Genomic DNA, 25,254 nt, shown 5'->3' on the forward strand with positions numbered 1-25,254 from the left:
ATCTATTTTAGTCGTATCCTCGAGGATGTTTTCTCTCAACCTCTTAGTATTTATAATATTCTAATGAAAGTGTGCGTGTGTTTCTATAATTTCCTGAAGAACGGGGGCTATGGTTATTCCCCTTTGTAACCCTTAGTGCCGCGCACACAGGGGATACCCAGTAAATGTTGTACAGGACTGAAGAGTGAAGCCCAATAGGCCTCTGGTTCCCTTCGCCTTCACTGATCTGTTGCTTATTCAGTATATTATCAATATTCCCATAATTCTTTCTGGGATCTCTGTGTTGAAATCCAACTCTCCTCCCAACATCTTGACAAAATTGAATGTTTAATAATCATGAAACTTAATCTTTTCGAAACCGAGCTCCTGACTGTTTTCTCAGACCTCTTCCTTTCTGTTTCAATCAACGGCAACCCTGCTCTTCCCATTTCAGGCCAAAACCTTCAGAGTCATCCTTCGCTCTGTTCGTCGGTTTGTTGGGATATACACCTCTCTCCATCTCTGTTACTAGTACCCTGGGTTACTGTAGCAACCCCCCGGCTTGTCTCCCTGTGCCCACAGTCTTCCTCAATATGGCAGCCAGTGTGTGGCTTTTAAAGTCTAAGCCAATTCCCATTTTCCCTGTGCTCAACATGCTTCAGACAAGTTTTCCAGTTAAACCCGAGTCCTTACCTGATGACATACTTCCCCGCCACCCTCCCTTACTTGACCCTGTCCCCTTACCTCCTGGATATCTGTCTGAATGAGCCTCCTTGCTCTTCGAGCACGCTTCTTCCAAGGCGTCTTTGTATTTCTTTCTCTTTTTTTGGTCTTTGTATTTCTTGTTGCCTCTGCCTGGAAAGCTATTTCCTCAGATACTGTTTGCAGACTCTAGGGCTCTACTTCAATATCATGTCACCTTTTGTGAGGTCTTTCTTGCCATCCTACGCAAAATTTCACACATGCTGTATTTGCTCTTCTCTGTGGTGACTGAGGACACTGTCCGTGGTACTTCAGAATTACTCATTTTCACCTTTTTTTTTTTCAGAGCTGTGTCCTTAGAAGAAGAGTTACTGACACATAGTAGGGACTCAGAAAATATTTGATAAATGTGTACATGAATGAAGGAACCAAGACTGAACTAAGATGTGTTCCTTGTCAGCATGTGTGATGTTGGGCAAATTACTTACCTTCTGAGTTTTACTTTCTCTATTTGTAATTTGAGGCTGATAATAATGGTGCCGCCATATTTTCTCAGAGGTTCCTGATGAGTTGCCAAGGTAGTATTAGTAGATGGTATTATGAATCGTTCCCATCTTGTGCAAGGTCTAAAGTGCTTTCCATGTAAAATTGCACTTAATCTTCACAGTAATCATAGGAGGTATGTTCTGTGCTCATCTCCATTTTACTGACTTTAAAAATGACTAAGGTATAGACATGTTTTAAGATAGTGAGAGAGCAGGCTTTGAACCCGGATAGCTGTGACTGCATATCGGTGTTCACAAGAGATTCCCATATGATTTTTCTTTTGGGGGATATCATTACACAGTATTGATATCAGATTTTGGTGCCCCCAGTTTTTTTTAATGAAGTGTAATTTTCATATTAATTTTGTCTTTTATACTAGTATTTAAAAGTATCGTTTTACTGCAGATTTTACAATTTTTCTCCTTTTATTATGATTTTAATCCAAAATTTTTAACATTATTGTAGCTCAATATGATTCTTTTCAGTAATCCAACATTACTGATTTGTGATCACATAACGTGGCAGGTATTATTTCAGATTTTTATAATTTTTGAGACTTATTTTAGGTCTGGCACATAGACATTTTAGATCTAGGTCATAGACAACTTTTATGATTGTTCTATGTGCTGCTGTGTAGGGCAGAATGTTTTCATCTATCTATATCTATTTAATATAAATACATACTACATAAAACATTATTCATTGTGTTTTTTAAATTTACCATAGGCAGTGGTATGCTGGAGAGCTCTAATTGGCTTGTGAAAGCCTTTCAGGCATTTAGTGAAGTTCTTAAACCACTGGTGCCTTGAAATGTGAAACATGCTCATGATGATTGATTGCAAAAAAATCAACATAAAAGTTTACTACAGAAAAAAAAAAACGAAATATAGCATTATTATAATTTCCAAACCAGAAAAAAAAAAAAGGAAAATAAGGCAAAGAAAATTAAGAAAACTTGAGCAATCTAACAGAAGGCAGTGGAGGCAGAAAAGGAAAAAAATTCGGTAAAGGAAGCACAGTAAAAAATACAAACTAAAGTGGCATGGTAAGCCTAAACATACAAACAAGTCCCTGTGCACATGCAAAGATGTGATAAAAACTATCTGGTTACTAAAAGAAAAGACACTTAGATTGAGTTTAAAAAGTAGAGAGGCAGAAAGGCAGACAAATTTTAAAATAGGCTATGTATAACAAATGTAAATAAAATGGTACAGAAAGCGTCAAAATGAAAGAACAGAAAATGATATGCTAAGCAAATATGAGTATAGTAATGATAATTCCAGGAAAATCAGATTTCAAGTGACAAGTACTAAGCAATACAAAGGATAATGCACATGGGTAAAGTTACAGTCTACGGAAAGATAAGATAATGACAAAACTTCACGCACCTAACAATTTAGTGATAAATTGAATAAAGGAAAAACTAATAGGAAAACAAGGAGTTATTAAAGATTTTAGAACATTTTTGAGAAATTTAAATACAAAAATGAGTAAGGCTATGGTCCATGGTAAGCAAAGCAGCTGGTTCTTAAAAAAAAAAAGCAGTGATATGTAGCATTGCCAGTTTGAGTTGTGTAAATACCCATGCCGTATGCTTAAAATGGGTATAATTTATTAATGCTGAAATTATTCCTCAATAAGCTGATTTTAAAAGTGTGGAGAATGTCAGAGAGCAAGAAATTATTAGCAAGATGTAAAGAAGGTCCATTGGCAGTTATGTCTCAAGAAGTTATAATGGCAAATTTTTTCCAGCAGTACTTTGTAACTTGTAATTTGAATTTAGCAAAATTAAAGTAGCCGAATGATAAAATGCAGAAAGAACTTAGGGTGCTAGTTAGGGTAGTTTTACAGTGACTCACTGCGACACCTGCTGGATGGGGAAGCAAGTGTAGCTAAGAGGTTGATGGTTGCAAGAAGGAGAACACTAATGACAAACAAATGAAAAACCAAGTCCAACAAACATGGAATATGTGGTTATTATATTAAGCTAGTATGCTTTATGTGTTGGAGGTACAGTAATGGACAAGACAAACAGGGTTTCTAATCACAAGGTCTTACGTTTTTGCAAAATAAATCAATGAATGAAGCAGGTAAATACTTTGTACTTTAGAAGAACAGTGCCTTTATTTAGACCCAAATATAAATGTTATTTGTTATATGCTTCATATTTTTATATCCCACATCTTTTTCTATTTTTTTGACATTTTTACTTTTCCAAAATTCATTTTCATACTATTATTTCACATTCTGTGGATCTTATATTTTTGAAAGTCTGGTATGAAAGAATTATTTTTTGCCCTCTTTCTTGAATACTAAAATCTTTCTAGGTTCAAATTAATTTTCCCTTAAACTTTGAACATTACCTCTATTGTCTTTTAAGTACCATGATCAGATTCATTCTGATTCTTGTTTTTAAGTAACCTGGTTTTACTCCATGAATTAGCATGGTTTACTTTATCATGGAATTAGAGAATTTAAGTTAAAAAATACCATGTTTTTCATCTGTACTTTTTATGCCCCTTCAATGTGAAAGCTAGTGTCTTTTTCCAACTCTATAGAATTCTTAAAAATCACTTTGTAATTATTTCCTCCTCTTCATTCTCTTTGCTCTTTCTGGAGTTCTGTTTCAATCCTATATTGGAATTTCTAGATCTATCTCATAATTTCCAACTTTTTGTCCTTTTGTGCTCTGGTTTGGGAAATTTTCTTCATCTTTCCTAAGTGTTCTGAGTACAGTACTTTTGGAAAGTGGGCTAGAAGAACAGATCTCATTAACTATTCCTAGACAGTAGGTGAAATATTAGAGCTGTGCTATTCTGGGCTAGCTGTCCATTGTATCTGCCCTAGAGAATTATACTAGCTAGCATTTTTCAAAAACACTTACAGAGCACATTTTTCAAGAACCTTTGCACCAAATGATTAAAAAAAGCACATGCACGTATTACTACATGGAACTGTGGCCAGAGCACATATGCCCTCCAGGTACATGTATGCATCATTGAGTTTCTTAGATGATAAACTTCCTGAAGTGTTTCTATATTCATTTTTTATAATACCAGCTATTTAATTAATGCTTTTTGAACAGTCATCATAACTAAGTGTTCAAATTTTATCACTGCCTTTGTCTTTGGTAGTATAAACATTTTTTAAAAAGATTTATTTATTTTAGAGAGAGGGGGTGCGCATAGATGTGCACGTGAGCAGAGAGAGAGGCAGGAGGAGAGAGAGAGAGAATCTTACGCGGGCTCCATGCCCAGCATGGAGCCAAATGTGGGGCTTGATCTCCCCACCCTGAGATCACGACCTGAGCTGAAGTCAAGAGTTGGATTCTTAACGGACTGAGCCACCCAGGCGCCCCCTTGGTAGCATAGACATTTAAATGGTTATGATTTGTCTAGGAGCATTTCAATATAATTAAGCAGTTTGTCTTTACTGTTCTCCCAAACTTAAACATTGGTTTTATTAATATATATATATATATATATAAAATAAGTACTTTGTAAGCCTTATAAAAGTATTTTCAAAAGAAGAAACATCTTACTTAATCATTTTTTTTGTTGCTTTGATAAATTGTGAGATTTATAGGCCCTGTTAACATGTGTGGCCTTATGAGAGAATTAAATACCAACTTCAGATCTTATGTGAATTAATTTTTTTTAAATCAAAGTAGTACCCATGGTAACATACATACATAGTATGAGGTAACATACATAGTCCATATTGGGTTTTTTGTTTGGTTGTTTTTCGTTTTTTGTTTTTTTGTTTTAATACTGAACACAGATTGTGTTTAATGCAATTTTGTATTTGAAAATTTCATAATATTACTGTCAATTGAAAACAGCTTAAAAGCGATTACTGAAAAAAATGCCAGTACCCTTACTAATAGGACAGTTTGAGACATTTAAACGTATCACTTTCTCAACTATATTCCAGTTGGGACTAATTAAGAGATCCCCAGGAGTCCTAGCCCGTGGGTCAAATTCACCAACTGTCTGTTGCGAATGCATTCGCTGATGCGTTGTCTACGACTGTTCAGGGTTGAGTAGCTGTGGCTGAGAACACAAGACGGAGGCTGCCAATTCTTACTCTCGGGCCCTGTAGAGACTGTTTGCCAGTCCGTGCTTCATACACCCACGACGGTGTTGTCCACTCCTACCCACCCCTGCTTTCACACCGTTAGCCAATGACACACTTTCATCTGAGTGCACACTGCACTTGTTTCGTATGTCCTTGCTCGGGCTCTTTCCTCCACCTAGAGTGTTGTCTCTCTCTTAACATCTAACATCTATGCGTTCTTTATGATATGATTCGAGGAACATTTCCTCCGTGAAGTTTTGTAATAAACACAGAAAATCAGATTTCCTGGACGTCTCTCCATCGTGCCCCCTTACATAGACTCCGAAGTCCCTTGCCTCTCTCTCGCTTGTGCGTGCCGGCATACACAACCCCAGTTAAATACGGTTCTCCACCTGTGCCGGGCCTGCCTCTTCCTCGCAGTTTCATGCGGCTGGAGAAAGCGCACACGTGCCGACGAATCTTCCTTTCTGACCATTCGCGACCCCGGCCTTCCGATGGGCATGGCTCTCACACTGTACTTACATTTGTCCTTCTCCGACGTACCTCAATGGCTATTTCATATATTTTCCTCTGTCCTCAACCCCCTAACACTCCCTCCCTGTCCTCACTCTTTGTCGATGACTTTTTGTCCTAATTCACTGAGAAAATAGAAGCAACAGTCGAGGACATACACCACCACGGCTCCGTACCCCCCAGACACTGCATCTTCCCTGACCCTCAGCCTTCCTCCCATGACCGTGGGTGACCCAGCCACCAGCCCAGTCGTGCATGAAATGCCATTCTCCTCCCTTGCCTATTCAAGAACATCAGCGGGCAATGGTCCTTTCTCCCTCTAACATCCTCAGAGGTACAGACCTGCTCGGCACCAGACATGCTGTTGTCCCCCCCACCTGCTAGTACCACTCTCCTTCTCCCTTTTGGAGCAGTATTCTGCAAAATCTTGCCTGCGTGAACATTTTTAAATTCTTTCCTCCCGTTTTTTTCCTCAATCCATTTTGGGCAGTCTTCTGTCTCCATCTCTCCCTTGAAAATGCTCTTGTGAGAGTCACCCCACACCCCCATGTTACTAAGCCCACTTCAGGGCTCAATCTGTGTCTTCTTCCACCTGTCAGCACCTTTGACGTGATCATCATTTCTTTTCCTGGATATAATTTTCATTGATTTCTAGACCATCACACTCTCTTCATTTTTCCCCTTTTCACTGGTCTTTCCTTTGAGTTTTTCTTTGCTGGTCCTTTTTTGTCTCTCTGACTAGTTAATATTGAAATACCTTGGCTCAGGTTTGGTCCTTTTTTCCACCTTTTTGTGGGTGATCTCAACCAGTGTCCTGAATCCCATGTGGATTTCAGGCTCAAACCACTTTCCTGAACTCAAGATTCTTGCGTCTATCTGCCTATTTGACATTTCCATGTGGATATGTACTAGACGTCTCAGACTCCACACGCCCAGATCAAAACTCCTGATCTGCCCCCTCCCTTCAAAGTATCTGTTCCGCCCACAGCCTGTCTTGTTTCAGCTGATGGCCGTGCCATTTCTCAGGTGCTCAGGGCAAAAGACTTGGGGGCATTTCTTTCTCAGATGCCCCACATCCGGTCTGTCAGGAAATCCTGTTGGTTCTGTCATAACAGTGTTTCCAGACTCCAACCGCGTGTTCCCGTCTCCACTGCCATCCCCCACATGGCCGGCACCGCCGTGTGTCACCTGCTTGGCTGTAGTCACAGGACCCCTGCTTCCAGCCTTGCCCTCCTGGCCCCGCCCTGCCCAGCCTGTCCTTAACACAGGAGCCGAGACAGATTCTTAACAAGGTCGTTCAGACGGTATCAGTTACCTGCTTCGACGAAGTGCTGCAGTGATTTCTCATTTTAGATGTTTCCAGTGGCCTAAAGGACCCAGTCTGACCCAAGCCTCCCTGTCTACCTTTCTGATCTCGTCTCCCACTACTTTCTCGTGCTCGCTCCCTCGGCCTCTTTTCCGAACCTCAGACTCACAGGCTTGCCGCTGCCTTTGTGCCTTTGCTCCTGCTCTTCCCTCCGCTTCAAATGCTCTTTACTCAGGTACCCTTGGGGCGCATTCCCTTGCTGTCTGTCCATCTTTGATCTGATTTTGTTCTCACTGAACTCGACCTACTCCAGATCGCAACTGCATCCTTAATGCCTTATTCTATATTTTCTTTCTCTTCTATCATTTATCTCTCTCTAATAAAACATTAAATTAACCAGTTTATGTATATTATAAATGGTCTGTCTTTCCCTCTCAAATCAAGGTGGTTTGTCCTCTTCATTCATTGATGTGTATCCCAAGGTCATAGAGAAATACCTAGCGCATAGTAAATACTCAATAAATATTTGCTAAATGAGTATAGGGCAGCAATGCTGTCTTCCATTCTTTTTTAAAAATATCTTATTTATTTATTTATTTGAGAGAGAGAAATCACAAACAGGGGTAGGAAAAGAGACAGAGGGAGAAGCAGACTCCCCTCTGAGCAGGGAACCTGATGTGGGGCTCCATTCCAGGACCCTGGGATCATGACCTGAGCTGAAGGCAGACGCTTAACCGATTGAGCCACCCAGGGGCCTGCTGTCCTCCATTCTTTATAGTCACATAAGCATGCGACATTGGGTTGCCTTCATTTTTCGTTTTTGTGTGTGTGAATAGATGAATGTGTTTACCAAACTGAACAACACTTATAACTCTTTTTCCCTGCTAGACCTTTTAAAATTTACTCTAAACGTGTGACTAGGCGAGTAAATAATTAAACAGAATAAAACAACACAAAACAGCCCTGTGCTAGATTATATTTCCTCGCCAGGAAGGACTACAGTATTGGTTTGGAATGCAAGATGTGTACAATTATTTTCACAAGTCACTCCAGAATTAGAGCTCTTAGAGCTGCCCAGCTGTGTTGATTTGTCAACTCCTCCCGATGTCTTACCCCTGGGCGGCGACATCCTGCTAGCGTAGGGGTGTTGCCATAAGGTCAACAGCCATCCTGCAGTGACACCCAATCACAAGATCGGGGGGGGGGGGGATATCCCTGCTTAAACTTTGTCAGCAACTTGAGCATAAGGCTGGGATTCAGTCTTTTTTGTGCCTGGATCCAGGCCCGCAGATGAACGAAGGACAAACCAGAGGTGCTGATGGCCAGCGCATTTCATGACCACACACAATTAGTATGCCAGGATTAAACCCTGCTTCCCTGGGTCTCCAAAAATATGACCTAAAAGGAAATAGATAATTTATTTCATCCCTAGATTTGCCTTCTCAGAAAGTAATTAACCTGGTTTCAGCCACTTCTCTCTAACAGGTATTTTGTGAAAATCAAATGAGCTAATGGATGTGAAAGAGCTTGAGTTCTGTTTCATGCAAGGACTTTGAAAGACCGTTTTTAAAGCGTCAGTAGAGCAGTGGCTTTTTCTTATTTGCAAGGGATGGGTCAGCTACTTCCTGGAGGAAGGGGCCTGCACGTGTCAGTTTCTGGTAGCTCTCTTCCCTCTGCCCCCCTTGGATGGTGAGGTCAATTTTCATGGCCACACATGAGACATTTACCTGAAGCAAGTCACTTAACCTCTCAGAACCTCCATTTCTTCGCTGTAAAATAAGAGTAAATCTTCCACAGGAAGAAAGTGCCAGGATTGAATGGGGTCATTATAGGAAGTACTTTGGAAACCTGAAAGCACCAGGTAAACAATACTTATTTATAATGTTCTCATTATTAATGCTAATTAATTATATGAATTGTTAACCTTGAGTTCCGGCTAAAGAGACAAGAATATTTTCCCTTTTCAGGTTTCTTTGACCCACGCTGAGTTTTGACCCCCACACACGTGCACGCGCGCCCACCTACACACATTTCTAGTCAATTACTGGTCCACAAAACTAGTAAGTGGCAGGTTGAATGCTTCCAAAGCTGCTATAAAAATCGGATTCTTTGCTGTTGGCCCAGGAAATCGCATCAGTTCTTCTGTCAGTGGCAAAGCTGTAAAAGTTCCCTTTTTCGGCTACCCTGGCCTTCGGGATCCTCGCTTTGCCTGCAGCTTCCGAGGCGGGCTCCTGCTGCATTCCTCTGTGCTTGGCAGGGGCCTTCTGGGCACGGCGCTAGTCGTCCCTGCCGGGCGCCCGCGGGGGTGGGTGGGCAGGGCGGTGAGCAGCAACCCGCTGCGTGTGCGGAGACTCGCTGCGCAGTCCTTGCTGCTGATGCAAGTAGCTCCCTGACGGCCTTACTGACGCCCACAGCACCCGTAGTATGGCTCGGGCTCAAGTCAGTAAGTACTTCTGTTTGAACAATGTGGAGTTTGGGGTACAACTCAAAAGGATGTAGGGAATTTAAGAGGCTTTGGCTAATTATGATAAGGAAATTGTGAAGTTTTGTAAAAATTTGAGGCCCTGCGATAATATAGACAGGATGATTCTAAGATGAGAGTAATGAGGGTTTGCTGTAATTTAAATCGTGTGCATGAGTCAGATCGTATGTAATAGGATTCGATTTCATATAGTGTTGCTAAAAAAAGGCATTCCTGTTGAATATACTCTCATAGTGTCTTGTTTAATGCTTAGATAAATGCTAGTTTTTTTTTCTTTTAAAGATTTATCCATCATATATCATAAAGCAGTCATCTGCAAAATAAAATAATTGCATTTACAGAACTTAATTGCAGTGAATATTTATGCCAAGGCCATGGCAGATTTTGATTTTTTGGGGAGGTCAGTAAACACATACTATTTTAAAAGGATGGCACCAATAACTTTACCTTTTATGTATCTTGGTTTTAATTTTTGCTTTAATAAATGGAGTTGAAACTGGGAGTGTGTGATCTTCACATTCGGCATTGCCTTGAATTAGAAAAAAATAGGATTTGTTACTTATGAAATTCTCAAATAGTGTTTTAATACACAGTGATCCATTTCAAAGACTGAAGACAGCTGTTCAGTGTCTATGGACGTAGCTAGTTCTGTTGTGAATTACATGAACGGTCAGTAGTTTATATGAAGCCATGTGTTTGGTTGCTTCTGCTGTTTACTAATGGAATTTTGGAATTTGCCAATTCAGGAATATACTATAGTGGAGAGTCTTTAGGCTTGGTCATCAGACGGGCCTGGTCTCAAATCCTGGCTGTCGTGTACTTGCTGTGGGGCCAGGGCAGCTTACCCAAGTGCTGCTAACCCTGCCCCGTAAGACCCTTGTGAGGATGGAGTGTGATATATATATTGAGTGACTAATAGCCCATGAAAAATAAGTGCTCAGTGAATATTAATTTCCTCCTTTCCTTTCCCCCGCTAGTCCACTCGTGTTTTTAATGGATCATTCCTACCCTGGATTGTATTGTAGGAAGCATTCTGGATGGACAGCTGCTGGAAACCCATTGCCGTAGCCAGCTCTTCTTCAATACTTAAGGATTTTCCCTGGCATTGAGTAATGAGAATTTCGGTAAGAAAAATTAGATAAAGATAGTAGATGGACTTTTCATAAAAGATCGCTTGAATCTCAGATACTTCATAATAACTTATATGACTCTTCTCCAAAGACCTTGAGATGTCACAGATCTCTGTTCACATATGGATTATTCTTATTTTGAGAGTAAATACAAGTAGGTCTTTTAACTCTACTAACACCCTGATGTGCTCTTCATGTCATTGTAAATGTATTATTTCACTTATCTTACCTTATTTTGTTCTTGAATTTTCATCTAGTCTTTGATGACAATGTCTGGGTATTATTCATCTCTTCGGTGTAGACTACATGAAGCACAGATTTTTAGTGGGTAGGGTACTTTCTGTAAAGGTTTTGACAGTATGAGAGAGGCAGGCGAAAGTATCAAAACTGAGAAATTCTATGGTAAGTATGTTCCTAAATCACCAAGAAAAATTATTATATATTACTTGTTAAGATGGCATAGAGTATCTTTAGTTGGGTCTATTTTTATCCATTTTTTCCCTCCAAATGATATCAATATATAATTAATTTTCAGATAGTTACATGAAATTAATATATAACTAGTACACCTGTATTAGTAACTCATGGTATTCATCTGTGCTATATAAAATGTGTTGAACTACTATTGTCAACCACACCCAAATAAAAAAATAAAAAATGAACATGCCATAGAGAATTAAGGGCAATCAAACAAACATTTGCTGAACTATTAAAAAGGAAAAAAAAAAAAGATGAGAGGGAGGATAAGGATAATAGAAACAGAGTAAGTGGTGATATGAGTATATATGTGTAAATTAGTAAATATGTGAATTTTCTTAAAATTATCATTACTGAAATGCACCCGGAAAAATACATATTAAAGAATTTTGCACAGAGGAGACAGAGCTGGAGGTGGGGAGAAAGCAAGAAGGATAAATTCTAGCTTCATTAATTCTAATAATTATAATAATAATCAGCATTCTGAAATTGTGATAAACTTACCTTTTAGAATCTAAAAATATGATAACATTATTTTAAGTATGATTTTTTTAACTAGAAAAGCTTTGACCACTTTGCCTGTGATTCTGTTTTTCAGAAACCACATCTGAGAAGTACTTCCATCCAGTGCTACTTGTGTTTGCTTTTGAACAGTCATTTTCTAACCGAGGCCGGCATTCATGTCTTCATTTTGGGGTAAGTTTCTCTTGCAACAGAAAGGTCATCATGCTAATGGCCATGACCATGGTTCTTCAGTATCTTCTCTGTTAAACTGGCTTATGTTCGGTTTGCTTAAATCCTTAGGAACTAAGTATTGGGGGTACAGTAGAGGGCAGATGATGGGGAGTCCGAGGAGGTTTGGTAAACACCCAAATGAACATTTCTACATTTGGGCATATTCCAAATGAGTGTTATAGCCTTCCGATGAATTAGACCTCTTGGTATTTAAGTGAACGTGGAAGTCCATTCCTTATTAATAGCTTACATGATTTCACAGCAACAAAATATAGATATTTAGGGCTTGTCTGTGTTGCATTTTTATCTGTCCCTGGCACTGACATCTCCCATCCTCTGAACGCTATCCTACATCAGTTGGAAATGTTTCTTTATTTAGGGCTTTCGTTTTTCCTCCTAATAGATATTCAGATACATACCCATGCTTATTACTTTTTTCTTCTCTCTTAGATGTAGCTAATTCACTGCACACAGCTGGCCCAGAGCACCCAGCCTGTAGTTACGTAGTGTGACCCTCAGCTCCGTTTTCCTTACTGATGCCTTCACGGCGTGGGGATCCATAGATGGGTGCAGGTACCTCTCCTCCCAGGGAAGATTAATGTCGGTCCTCTTGCTTCCATACGATATCCATCAGGGAGCAACTATTTTTCCTCAAGCTTGAGGAATCCTTCCACAGTCACTTGGTCAGTGTATGAGTCTTTTGTCCTGATGTTAAATGTCAGTTTTACGGAAATGAGTAAATATATGATCATTCAGACTAGATCGGTCTCGAGTCTGTAATATTTCTGAAGAAAGCCGCTGCAGGCATAGTCACAGTACGAGTGGTGTGCCAAGGGGTGTGTTTAAGCTATGGTAAAGAATACTTACTATCAAAGTCTGTACCTGAAAATGATTATTGCTTATTTTAAGAATTTTACCTATTGGACTTAAAAGCCATATAAAGAAAGAAAACTAGCAATTCATTCAAAAATATTTACTGGGCACTGCCACACATCAGGTGATGTTTATTCCATTTGGGAAATTACACCAGGTAGTTTATAAGTTATCCTTCCAAATTAGGTATTTCTCTAATCCCAGTAGGTCAGGCCTTAAGTTAGCTTCAAGTGTCAGGGGGTCAGACTATATGTTTGGTGTTTATATTCATCTACAAGTCTGTTGAATGTACAAAAGCAAGGATAACACTTATCTTTTCACGGATTAAAATTTAAAAATTCTTGATTGCTCTTTTGCCTGTAATATTCATCAAGTCAGTATTATTATGCTCATTCAAAATGTTTTGCTGTTTGGTTTTGCTTTCAGCTGTATCAGTGCAGGTCTTCCTAAAACAGAGGCAAACTGGCAGTTTGTAATACGTGATTTGGAAAAAATTGACAATATTATTCAAGTGAGTACTCATTTTTCCATAAACCGTCTGGTATGATTGCTATGGAGTATGCCTCTCCCTACGTTCTGCTGTCAGTCTTAATGAAATCCCACTTGAAACAATATTTTTGTAGAAATTCATGAGCCTGGCAAAGCCTTAAATGAAATCTTTTCCTTACAATTTTCAGATCCTAATTATCTTTAAAACTCAATTTATAAGTGGACTGGTATGAAGAGCTCTCTGTCACCACAGTCCAGAGACTCCCGTCTCCAGCAAAGAAACTGGGCAGCTTGGCGGCTCTTGTAGGGAACATGACCTGACCCAGGGAGGAGCGCTCTGTCCTGTGGCTAGGAAACCGCCTCTCTCCCTGGTGGTGAGACCACTGGCAGAACTTGCAAGGAGAAAGAGAGCAGGAGCCCCACTGAGGACTACGGCCAGGGGGCCAGGGAATTGCCTTCTACCGCAGGGGGTGACACAGCAGGAGCCAGTGGGAGTCCCAGTGGCACCAGGTGAACCAAGCAATTCAAATTAGCACCACAAAGATTCTGAAAGCCATACTGTCATTTGGAACCGCAGCTTACAAACAGAAGTCTGAACCTAAACTAAACAGGGTGGCTGCGTGCCGATGCAGAAGATTTAAGTGGAACCAGGGTCTCTAACATAAAGCTGCAATACCAGAATACAGCCGACACTCACTCATTAGACCAAGAAGCAAGCACATCACAACGTGACTGAGAAACGACTCTGAAATAGACTTTGACAGGGAGATGGGTTAGATGTTGGAATTATTTGACAAGGATTTTAAAGCAGCCGTCGTAAAAATGTGCCAGCAAGCAATCACAGGTACCCTTGAAACAACTGGATAAAACAAAGTCTCAGCAAAGAAATATAATATAGAAAAAGAACCAAGTGGAAATGACAGAACTGAAAAATACAGTAACTGAAATACAAAACAAACTGGAGAGATTCTCAAGCAGAATGAATATGACAGAGGAAAGATGGTGAACTTGAAGATAGGATAATAGAACACACACTGAAAAAACAAGCCTCGGGGATCTTCAGTATAATAAAAGATCCAGCATTTAAAAAAATTTTTTTTTAAATTTATTTATTAGAGATAGGAAGGGCGAGGGGGGGGGGAGGAGCAGAGGTAGAGGGACAAGCAGACTTTCTGTTGAGCATGGAGCCTGATGCGGGGCTGGATCTCATGACCCTGAGATCATGACCTGAGCCAAAATCAAGAGTCTGACTTTTAACTGACTGAGCCACCTGGGTGCCCAAGATCCAGCATTCTTAGCCTTAGCATCTCAGAAGGAGAGGGGAAAGAGAATACAAGTAAAAGACAGAGATTGACCAAATTGATAACAAAACACAAACCAGTGTTTTGCTGTCTACAAGAAATTCACTTCAAATACAGTGATATAAGTAGGTTGAAATTGAAAAGAGAAAAGAATATATCATATCGTAATGGGTTGTGGAATAGTGCCCCCCCCCCAAAAAATCGTGTCTACTCGGAACCTCCAAACGTGACATTCTTTGGAAATAGGGTCTTTGCAAATGTAATTAGTTAAGATGAGGTCCTACTTCAGTGGGGTGGACCCTAACTCCATGACTAGCTCTCCTCCTAAGAAGAGGACAGACCACAGAGAGAGTGACAGGGAAGAAAGCCAAGTGAAATTGGAGGCAGCTACCATTGGAGGCCATGTGAATTGGAGGCAAAGGACACTAGGATGACGCAACTAGAAGCCACAGAAGGCCCAGGATTGCCCGAGTTATGAGGGATGTGGGAGAAGTAAAGAAGGATTGTCCTAGAGCCTTCAGAGGGATCATGGCCCTCCTGACATCTTGATTTTGGACCTCCAGCTTCCAGAGTTGTAAGAGAATAAGTTGTTGTTTTAAGCCCTCATTTTGATATTTTGTTACTGCAGCTCTAGGAAGCTGATACACATACACACAATAATTTTTAAAATCTGAAGTAGCTCTCTTAATATCCGATAAAGTAGACTTTACAGCAAGTAAAATTACTAGACTCATGAGATACATTACAAAATGGCGAGAGGTGAATCCACCAGGAAAACGTGATCTGTATACACACCACACAGCGGAACCTCAAAATACAAGATGCAAAAACTAGCCAAACTGAAAGGTTATAGGCAGATTCACAATTACAGTTGAGGACTTCACCACCTCCTAAGGAGCAAACCGAACGACAAGCGAGAAAATCAGAATGGGCATAGAAGCACCGGACAACACAGTCAGCCAGCAACATCTGATTTACATCGATGAAACATTTCACCCACTGACAAGGAATTAACATTTTTTTCAGGCCCCATTCACTAAGACTAACCAATCATGGGCCATAAAACAAACGTTAACAAATTTATCAGAATTGGAATCATGCAGGGTGTATTCTGTGACCTCAGTGGAATCATGTAGAAGTCAATGATATAAAGATAGCAGGAAAATCTCCAAACTTTTGGAAATTAAATAATATACTTCTAAATATTTCATGGGTCAAAGAGTAAATCTCAAAGGATATAAAAACGTACATAGACCTGAATGAAAATGAAAATACAACACATCAAGATCTGTGGGACTGAGAGGGAAATTTATAAAACTAAATGATGATATTAGGAAAGAGGAACGATCTCAGATCAACAATCTAAGTTCCCACCTCAAAAAACTGGAAAGAGAAGAGCAAAATAAACCTAACACAAGCAGAAGGAAGGAAAAGTAAAGACAAGGGCAGAAATTAATGAAATTGAAATCAGAAAAATAATAGAGAAATTTAGTGAAACATAATGCTCATTATTTGGGGGGAAAATCAATAAAATTGATAAACCTCCAAAAAACTGTCAAAGATTAAGAAAGATGACATAAACCATTAATATCAGAACTGAAATTAGAGACTCACTACAGAATCCACAGGCATTGAAAGGATAATAAAGAAAAACTGTAAACAACTTTCTTCTCTGAATTTGACAACTTGGAGGAAATGGACCAATTTCTCAAAAACCACAAACTCCCAAAATGTAACGAAGATGAAATAAACAATCCCCAAACTACTATAACCATTAAAGAAACTGAATTCACCATAAATTAGCTCCCCAGAACAAATCCCCAGGCCCACCTGCTTTCACTGGAGCATTCTACCAAACACAGAAAAATTAACACCAGTTTTACAGTCTCTTCCAAAAATAGAAAAGGGAAAACTTTCTAACTCGCTTAGGCGAAGTATTACCCTGATGCTAAAACCAGGCAAAGATGATACCAAAAGAGAAAGCAACAGATACCTCTAATGAACTTCGATGCAGAAATTCTCAATGAAATGGTAGCAAATAAATTCACCAATGTATTAGAAAAATTATATACCATGACCAATGGGATTTATTCCAGGTATGCAAGACCTGCTTACTATTGGGAAATCAGTCTCTGTAATCCACCTTACCAACAGGTAAAGTAGATTATCATATGATCGGATCGATTGATGGAGAAACAGCATTTTAAGAATATACTTATTCCTAGTAATATTTCTTAGCAACCAAGGAAAGAGGGGTAACTTTTTCAACTTGATCTAGAGTATGTACAAAAAACCTAGAGCCAACATCATACTTAATGGGGAAAGAATGTTTTTCCCCAAAGCTTAGAAACGAGATAAATATGTCATCTTTCACCACTCTTACTCAACTCTGTATTGGAATTTTAGCTGAATTGACAAGGCAAGAAAAGGAACTAAAAGTATGCAGATTAGAAAGGAAGAAATTATAAACCACCGCAAGTCTTTTTCTGGGAGAAAGTGCCAATAAATGGCTGTACATTATTTAGAAAATGCAAATTAAAACCACAGTGACATCACCATGCACTTATAAGATATGTAAATTAAAAAATAGTAATAATGCTGAGCGCTGGCAAGGATTGGAGGAACTGCATCACACATATTTTTGATGAGAATATGAGATTTTACAGCTACTCTAAAATAGTTTGGCTGCTTTTTATAAAACAAAACATGCATTCACCATATGATCCAACAGTTGCGCTCGGCAACATTTCTATCAGAGAAATGAAAACTCATGTCCACACAAAAACAGGCACATGAATGTTCATAGACCTTTATTGGTAATAGCTAAGAACTGAAAACAATCCCAGTTCCCTTCAAGGGATGAATGAACTGTGGTACGTTACATCATAGAACAACACTGAGCGAATATAAGGAAAGAATTACTGATACAACAAGTTGGATGGATCTCCAGAGTATTCTTATGCTGGGTGAAAAAAAGCCAGTCTGAATAGGCTAACTGTGGTACATCCATACAATAGAATATTCTCCAGCAGTAAAAGCAAATGAGCTGCTAGATGTGAAAAGACACGGAGAAACCTTAAAAGCATAGCCACTAAGTGAGAGAAGCCAATCTAAAAAGGCTACATGCTGTGGTTCCAACTCTATGACATTCTGGAAAAGGTTCAACCATGGATACAGCAGAAGCATCAGTGGGAAATTTCCAGGGGTCACGGGGGGAAGGAGAGATGAGTAGATGGAACACAGGTGATCTTTATGGTAAAAAAACCATTTTGTATGATACCGTAATGGCTGATACATGTCATTATGTATTTGTTAAAACTCAGAATGTACAGTGCCAAGACTGAATCCCAATGCAGTCTATGGACTTTTGTTACAAATGTATCAATACTGACTCATCAATTGTAATAGATGTACCATGCTAATGCAAGATAGTAATAAATAATAGGAGAAACTGGGGCAGGGGGACTTCTGTACTTTCTGCTCATGTTCTGTAAACCTACAACCACTCAAAAAATAGTGTATTCAAAAGGCCAATCTCAAAAGATTACATACTATAGGAGTCCACTTATATAACATTCTCGAAATGATATAGGAATGGAGAGAAGTGGTTGCAAGGGATTAGAAAGGTGGGGGGGTGGAATGTGTGTTAAGAAAGGTGGTTTGGGCTATAAAATAGGAGGAGGAGGATTTTAATGGTGATGTTCTGTATTGTAACTGTGGAGGTGGTCACATGAATTTACACATCTGGTAAAATGGAGTAGAACTGCACACACCCATTAGTGCACATGGAAGTGGTGAAATCTGAACAAGGGGAGTGGATTGTATCAATGTCAGTTTCCTGGTTGTGATATTGTACTGCGGTTATGCACGATATTACCGCTGGGGGAGTGGTGAAGGGGACACAGGATCTCTATTTTTTCTTACAATTGCATATGAATCTGAAATTATCTCAAAATAAAAAAAATTAATTTAAAAAGCTTAATTTAATGTTTTCAGTAGGTTGTTCTCACTATACCTAAAGCAGGGCATAGTTTTTCATATTATCTAATTTTGTTTCCTTTCAGTCTATACATATTGATACCACTTTATATACTGAAAGTGATGCTCATGTGAGTATAGTTTATTTTTTTGAAAATTGCTATATTTTCCAGTTTTCAAAAGTTGGAGAAGTATATTTTCATAAATTTACTGAAGGATGTGTAGTTTTTAAATCTAACTTTTGGTGTGTTCTGACAACATATGATCAATGAATTTTGTAAGTAATTGTTGAGGTTGTGGGACTTGGGGACAAAGAGCTACATAGATGCTATTTTCACAATGGTACCAAGTCAAAGTATAAAACAGCCTTTTTCATCAATGTCAAGCAAAATCTAATACATATTTTGTGATACAATTAGATCATGATGCAATTAAATGCAAAAATCAGGTTAACTGATTCAATTTAAAACTATCTGCCATATCTGTTATTTCCAGTGCTGGTAGTGTATTACCACCCTTAATCAAATTTTCTACAAATCGCTTAAATGCATCCATGTTCTACATTTTGCATGAATCTCTACAGTTGTCAGAAAAGGATTCTGGCTGGTTACCCTCCATGTGAGAAAAGAAATAAACACAACTCATAAAACCTCTCAGAATTCAAAAATCATCTTGAACCTGTTTCATTAATACCCTGACACTGCTGAAGGCATGTTATGATTTTAGCCATGTTGCTGGTCCTTCCCTCTGGACTGGCTACTAAAAAGCAAGAAACAAATCCCTGACTTCTTCACCTCGTGGAAAACAAACTCTATGTTGTGTGGGTGGAGAACTGTGAGTCTGCTCTCAATTAGTGCTCAGTTGGGACTTCTCGGACATAGAAGCTTTTGCTCCTATGCAGACTTTCTGAGCTTTGGGAGGAAGGATTCACCATAAACTAGAAAAAAACAGATAGTCATCAACCACGTGGCTAGTGCTGCTACACCTGGAAATCGTCTGCCTCTTTGGCTTCAGCACCTCTTCCATTTTTCCAAAGTACAGAGCAGTCAATTAACCACCAAAAGTCAGCATCCTGAGATTGCTTTTCTTGCAAGAAGAAACTTTGTAACTCAGGGGTTGTAGAAAGAAGCTGAGGTTGAAATTTACATTTAAACTCTGATTCACCTACTTCCAAGCTGTGTTACCTTAGAAGTCACTCAACATTTCTGAGCCTGTTTTATTTATTTATTTATTTATTTATTTATTTATTTATTTATTTATTTATTATTCCTGTCTATCATCTATCTATCTATCTATCTATCTATCTATCTATCTATCTATCTTTGTGGGGACAGTATTCACCCTTCCATCCTGAGCAGCTGCTGTGTGACATAAGGCATATTCCCAGTGCCAGACACATGCGTGGATTCCTTCCTTCCTTCGTCCACGCACTAAGCATCTGTGAAGTGCCTGCAGGGTCCCAGGCGCTGTGCAGGCAATGAGAACAGAAAGTCAAACAGGTCGTGCTCAAATCTCCAGATATTCATCAATGCTTCTTTTACATTTAGGCTTTTGTTCAAGTGACCATTGTGGGAAACGTACTTCTGTGGTATCTGAAAGGTACCTCTGTGATTTGGCCAGCCCGTGAGTGGGCAGTACTGCTACGCTGATTTTTCTGATACATTTCTTGGAATCACTTCTGCCTCTGGAACTTTGGAACTTGCAGAAACAGCACGATCAGCAGCCATCACTGTTTAAAATGTTAACAACACAATCTGATTCTAAAAGTTCTTTCTGTGCACTATCCATACTAATGTTTTGAGAGTCTCAGGCTGGTATTATCACCGTTTTACAAAGAGGAAATGTTCTCAGTGAGAAAAAGTGGCCTATTATTTCCATGTTTTCTAGATTTATGTTCGTTCTTCTGTATAATATTACCATCCCCTTAGATTGTTTTGTCGTTTGGGTTTTGATTTCAAAGCCAAAAAAAAAAAAAAAGCTGTCTTTTATGTAAAACTTCTTAGGGGTATTGTGTTTCTTTATAAAATATTTGCATTGACTTTTTAAAAAAAAATCAAAATTATTTCTATGTTAACAGGCATAATGGAAAGATCTTTTTTTTTTTTTCAAAATGATTTTCTGTAACTCTATTTTTAGCCCAGTTGCAAAGTAACAGCGATGAAGTGCTTTCTCCTGGAGTTACGTGTTATCTCGCTGGAGTTCAAACATGATGTCCTTAATGAAACGGTGGAGAACCTTATCTTCCTAGCAAATGATCGTTTGTCTGCTAATGGGGTGAGTTTTCCAATAGTCGGACGGAGCTTTGATGCTTTGGGCGTGGGTTGGGAGCAGTCATTAGCTGGTTATAAGGAACAAGCCGATCCTCGGGAGAGAGAATTGATGCTGGCTCAGTGGCCGCCATCAGCAGCGTGAGCACAGTCCTAAATTGGTTTATCAGTTTATTCATTCAACAAACATTTACTGCCTGACGCCAGGCGGTGCATTCTGGTGCTGGAGTGACAGTGGTGAGCCAGTGAGGTCATTGCCCTCAAGGCGTTTCTCCCCAGGTGCAGTGGATAGACATGAATCTAATTACATAGTTAAGTGTTTGGCATCAGGAATAGCAATTCGCATTTATTTGGTTGTTACTCTGTACCAGACACTGTTCTTCAGCGGTGACATGGTAGTCCATTGCGTCCCCACAATAAATCTGTGAGATAGTTATCCTTGTGTCTGTTTAAGGTTGAAGCACTAAGGGCTTGAAAATCAGTCACTTCCTCCAATTCGCACAGCTGGTAAAATGGGGAGCCAGGATTCATACCCAAGCAGTTTCACTTTGGGGGACGTCTTCTTCATATCCACCAGCAGGACAAATGCTGCAAAAAGAAAATAGTAAAAATATTAATAATTCAAGTAGAATTGGGGCCATGCCAGGCACCACGAGCAGTGCGGTTCCGGGAGAGGAAATTGGAGGGATGCCCACAGCAGGCGTGGGGGTGAGCTGCTCAGAGGCCCTCAAAGAAAAGCATGATGGCTTTCCTGGCACAACACTAGTAGCCAAAGTAGAGTGGAGAGAAAGAAGTTTTATAAACAAAGAAGACATAAGAATAATTCATTAATTTAACAGATACTTTTTGGGCCTCATGGCAGGCCCTCAGGATAACAGACGTGAAAAAACACACCTGGTCTCTGCTCGTAAGGGACTTAAATAATCCATAAAGCATAAATAAAGCAATCAGAAGGAAATGAATAATAACCCAGGTATTTATTAATTCCAGTGGCCAAAGAGAAGGCAGGTGAGAGGGCTGGGACCCCACTTTAGAGGCTTATCTACTAAGCCAAGAGGAGAGGGACTGGGCCTTGTCTCTGGGGAAGGACGTTTAGGCAACTGAAAGTGCCAAGCCCCTGAGCTGGGGTGGCTGGACACCGTGGACTTGCCCAAAAAATGCCAGGTTGCTTTAGGTCTTTGCTGAAATGTCACCTTCTCAGTGATGTCCACTCTTCACAATTGCGATCCGTCCCCACGCCCCGTCCCCTTGTCTGCATGCCCCACTAGCTGGCATCTTCCTTAATGGCTGTTGTCTGCTTTTCCCTACTCGAATGCCGGTTTCAAAGGGGCAGTTATTTTTGTGTTTTGTTTTGTTTTGTTTTGTTTTCTTCAGTGCCATATCCCAACTCCCCGAACATTGCCTGGCATATTCTAGACACTTATGTATTTATGAAATGAACACACTGATATTTAAAATACTCTGGTGATATGTTACTTCTGTGGAATCGGTAGAGAGGCTGAGCTGGGCAACAGATAACTCCTAACGACATCGCTGGTGAGCTCTTGATGCCCGTGGTCACGGCTCCTGTGACCGCGATGTGGTGTGTTCAGCACATGTAGTGGAAGGAGCGGGCAGGCCGCACAGTCAGAACATTTCACTGATTATGTCAGCTGAGATGGATCGTGCAGTACCACTGCCTCGCTGGCTGACGTGATTATTTTCAAGGAGGACAGCGCTCTATGGAATATGACAGTGCCTGGCATAGAGTACGTGCTTGATCGATGTTGGTGAATCTGAATTTCAAGTGCTTAATGGATGTAAAATCTCATTTTGATGTTTGCTGGTACGGCTTTCATGGTTCGGATGATCTCTAAATAATTTATCTGTGATGACTACATTTGGAAGATTCTAGTTATCCAGGAAACTTTGAATTACAACTTGTGGTCTTTATCTCATAGTTTAATTCAACCAGTAACGACTGGGTGAATACTGTGCGCTGGCCCCTATGCTAAGTGCTAGGGAAACAAAAATATGTGGCTTTGCGCTCCTGGAAAAGCCTAGAGAATAGTAGCTTAAAAAGCATGAAACTCCCTCCTATCAATATAATACAGGGTGTGATAGGAAGGAGGGTCTGAGAATGTAGAGATGGAACGTTTAGCCCAGCCCGGGGAGCTCTTCAGTTCAGGAACGCCTTCGCGGTGGAGACAGCACCTGACTCATCTTAACCTGAGTCGTGGTAACTAAAATAGCAATGAGGAACATGAAGGAAAAAAGCCAGCACAGTGGGGTAGCCAATAGCATGACGTGTGCATGCGGGTCAAGGCAGGGACTCAGTGTACTTAGGCCACGTCCTTTGAGGTGGTGGGGACAGGTGAAAGAAACAGGTGAGGAACACCACAGGGCCCCTGGTGCCGTGCGGGGAGGCATGGACTTGTCGCTAGGGTTGGTGACCAGAAAGCCACCCAAGGGCGCTAAGCAGGAAGTCCATGGTTTGATAGACATGGCTTATTTTTCCAATATCTTTAACCCATGATAGGAAAAATAAGCCTAAATCAAATCTCCCAGTTCTCTTTTCCAGTGGTTCTTCCTACTATGATACCAATTCGCCAGAGTTTTCGTGTCTCAAGACCTCACGCTATGGCTCAAATGATGTGATATGCCAAGAAAAGAGGTCTAGTAGACTTTCCAATCTCATCCTTTCTTTTTATTTGGCAGAACATAACTGAAACGGGATGCAAAGAATGTGAGGAATTGGAGGAAAAAAATATTAAAGAATTTTTGCAGAGTTTTGTCCATATTGTACAAATGTTCATCAACTCTTGATTGTAATCGATCCTCTTCAGCATTTCTGCCATTAACAAGCATCTTCCCGTGGCTTAAAGGCAATGAAACTCTCCGCAGTTCACATGGGCTGCCCAAACCAATTTTTCTAACACAAGGATGATCCGGAATCTTGGATCGGATGAACTCTTGGAAATGAAGGCAGAAAAATGGCATTGAGTAGCATGATGTCTATGAACTGTCCTCCTACTAATTTTGTTCACTTATTCTTAATTTATTATTGAAGTTGTACATATTTGTAGCATAACATAAAGTATTGAATAAAATTGTGTGCCTTCTTTATCCGTTGAAATTACACTGATACTTACCCCTTTTAAGGAAATAGGGGACATTCCTTCAAGGGCAGGAGTTGAATTACACAGCTGGTGGGACTGAGCACCACTGGGGCGGGTAAACTGTGCTCCAGCCAGCGAGGAACTGCTAACCACCAGCCTTCACTCACTTCTCCAGTGGGTGTCGCACAAGGAGGAAGAATTGACTCCCAATGAGAAAGGAGAAAGAGGTGTGAAATGGGTGCTTGACTCTGTAACGTAGTTATTGGTCTAGAAAGCACCTGTTATCAAAGATAGTGCTTGAACCTGGCCTGTACTGTGCAGCAGTAAATCTTAGGTGGGAGTGGCAATAATAAACCTTCACCGATAGGTAGAATCGTGTATAGAGAACTCTTAGTTGTAATGATGTTAATACTTCATGCTTTTCTGAGTGCAGGTGTTTTATATTTTCACATTTTTTTGCCATGTTTGTATATAAAAAAGAAAACTGCTGATTTGTTAGAGCCAACATTATCTGATAAAAAATAATTGTTTATATATTTTTGCACTATACTGTCCGAAATTTTCAAGCTCTTTTTTAATAAAACTATGACTGAAATGAACTATTTTTGTCTCCTCACGATTTCTTTCACCCCGTTCACTTCTGGAGTTCTTCACCGAGGGGCTACAGGGTAGGAATTGATGTCCTACGGATTCGATTTCGCTCCGTTCCACAGTACGAACCAGTTCTCTATCGAAACATTCTTGCATCCCTCAGTACCCCGTCCATGCCATGTATCTCGTTGCTGTAGTCAATGTATGCTTGAACATTTCTTTCGAGATAGTTTTGGAGAAATCTATATCTTACCTGACTTTTGAAGAGTCATGTGTCAGCTATCAGTTTGTTCCAGACAAATAGTATTTGGCAGCTATATTTTAAAGTTTAGGGATTGAGACTGTGGTGTTTTGTTTGCTTGTTTAATTTCCTTTGAAATGGATTTTTAAAAACCTACCTTTCATTTTTTCCCCCTAGCTTTTCTATTGATGGAGAATAGGAAAAATGCATCATTTTTAACTGCAAGTTGCCAATCCAGTCCTTAGACAAAAGTTAGCCTCCTTCCGGTGTTTGTTGGGATGGGAAAGGAAAATCATAATGGCAGTCACATCACCAATACTATTTTATAGTGACCAAGGATTTCTTCTGGTTATATAAGCACACAAATGGGTTTAAAATTTGGCATTTCCAGTGCTCAGAATTGGAATTCCTCCCCCAGTACTTCCTTAGTATGGGTCACTTCAGTTAATCTTAAGGAAAAGGGGCTCAA

General features: G+C 39.9%; 1 protein-coding gene across 9 annotated transcripts in view; it reads left to right on the forward strand.

Moving 5' to 3' along the window:
- IL15 (interleukin 15) overlaps positions 1-24,552 on the forward strand; it is a 76,441-nt gene extending 51,889 nt beyond the window's left edge. For 6 of the 9 annotated variants that reach the window (XM_026499392.4, XM_048212115.2, XM_044384337.3 and 3 more), the window contains 6 exons: positions 10,631-10,729; positions 11,811-11,908; positions 13,247-13,331; positions 18,675-18,719; positions 20,725-20,862; positions 23,553-24,552. In XM_026499392.4, coding sequence (XP_026355177.2) covers positions 10,718-10,729; positions 11,811-11,908; positions 13,247-13,331; positions 18,675-18,719; positions 20,725-20,862; positions 23,553-23,660 — 486 coding nt within the window. In that variant the 5' untranslated portion in view covers positions 10,631-10,717 and the 3' untranslated portion in view covers positions 23,661-24,552. Of the gene's footprint in view, positions 1-5,059; positions 8,985-10,630; positions 10,730-11,810; positions 11,909-13,246; positions 13,332-18,674; positions 18,720-20,724; positions 20,863-23,552 lie in introns of those variants that run through there. The other 3 variants (XM_026499393.4, XM_057310092.1, XM_048212121.2) reach the window with 2 other exon arrangements.
- The last annotated feature ends 702 nt before the right edge of the window (positions 24,553-25,254 follow it).

The sequence above is a fragment of the Ursus arctos genome, unplaced genomic scaffold (assembly GCF_023065955.2).
Source record: "Ursus arctos isolate Adak ecotype North America unplaced genomic scaffold, UrsArc2.0 scaffold_11, whole genome shotgun sequence".
NCBI classification, from domain to species: Eukaryota; Metazoa; Chordata; class Mammalia; order Carnivora; family Ursidae; genus Ursus; species Ursus arctos.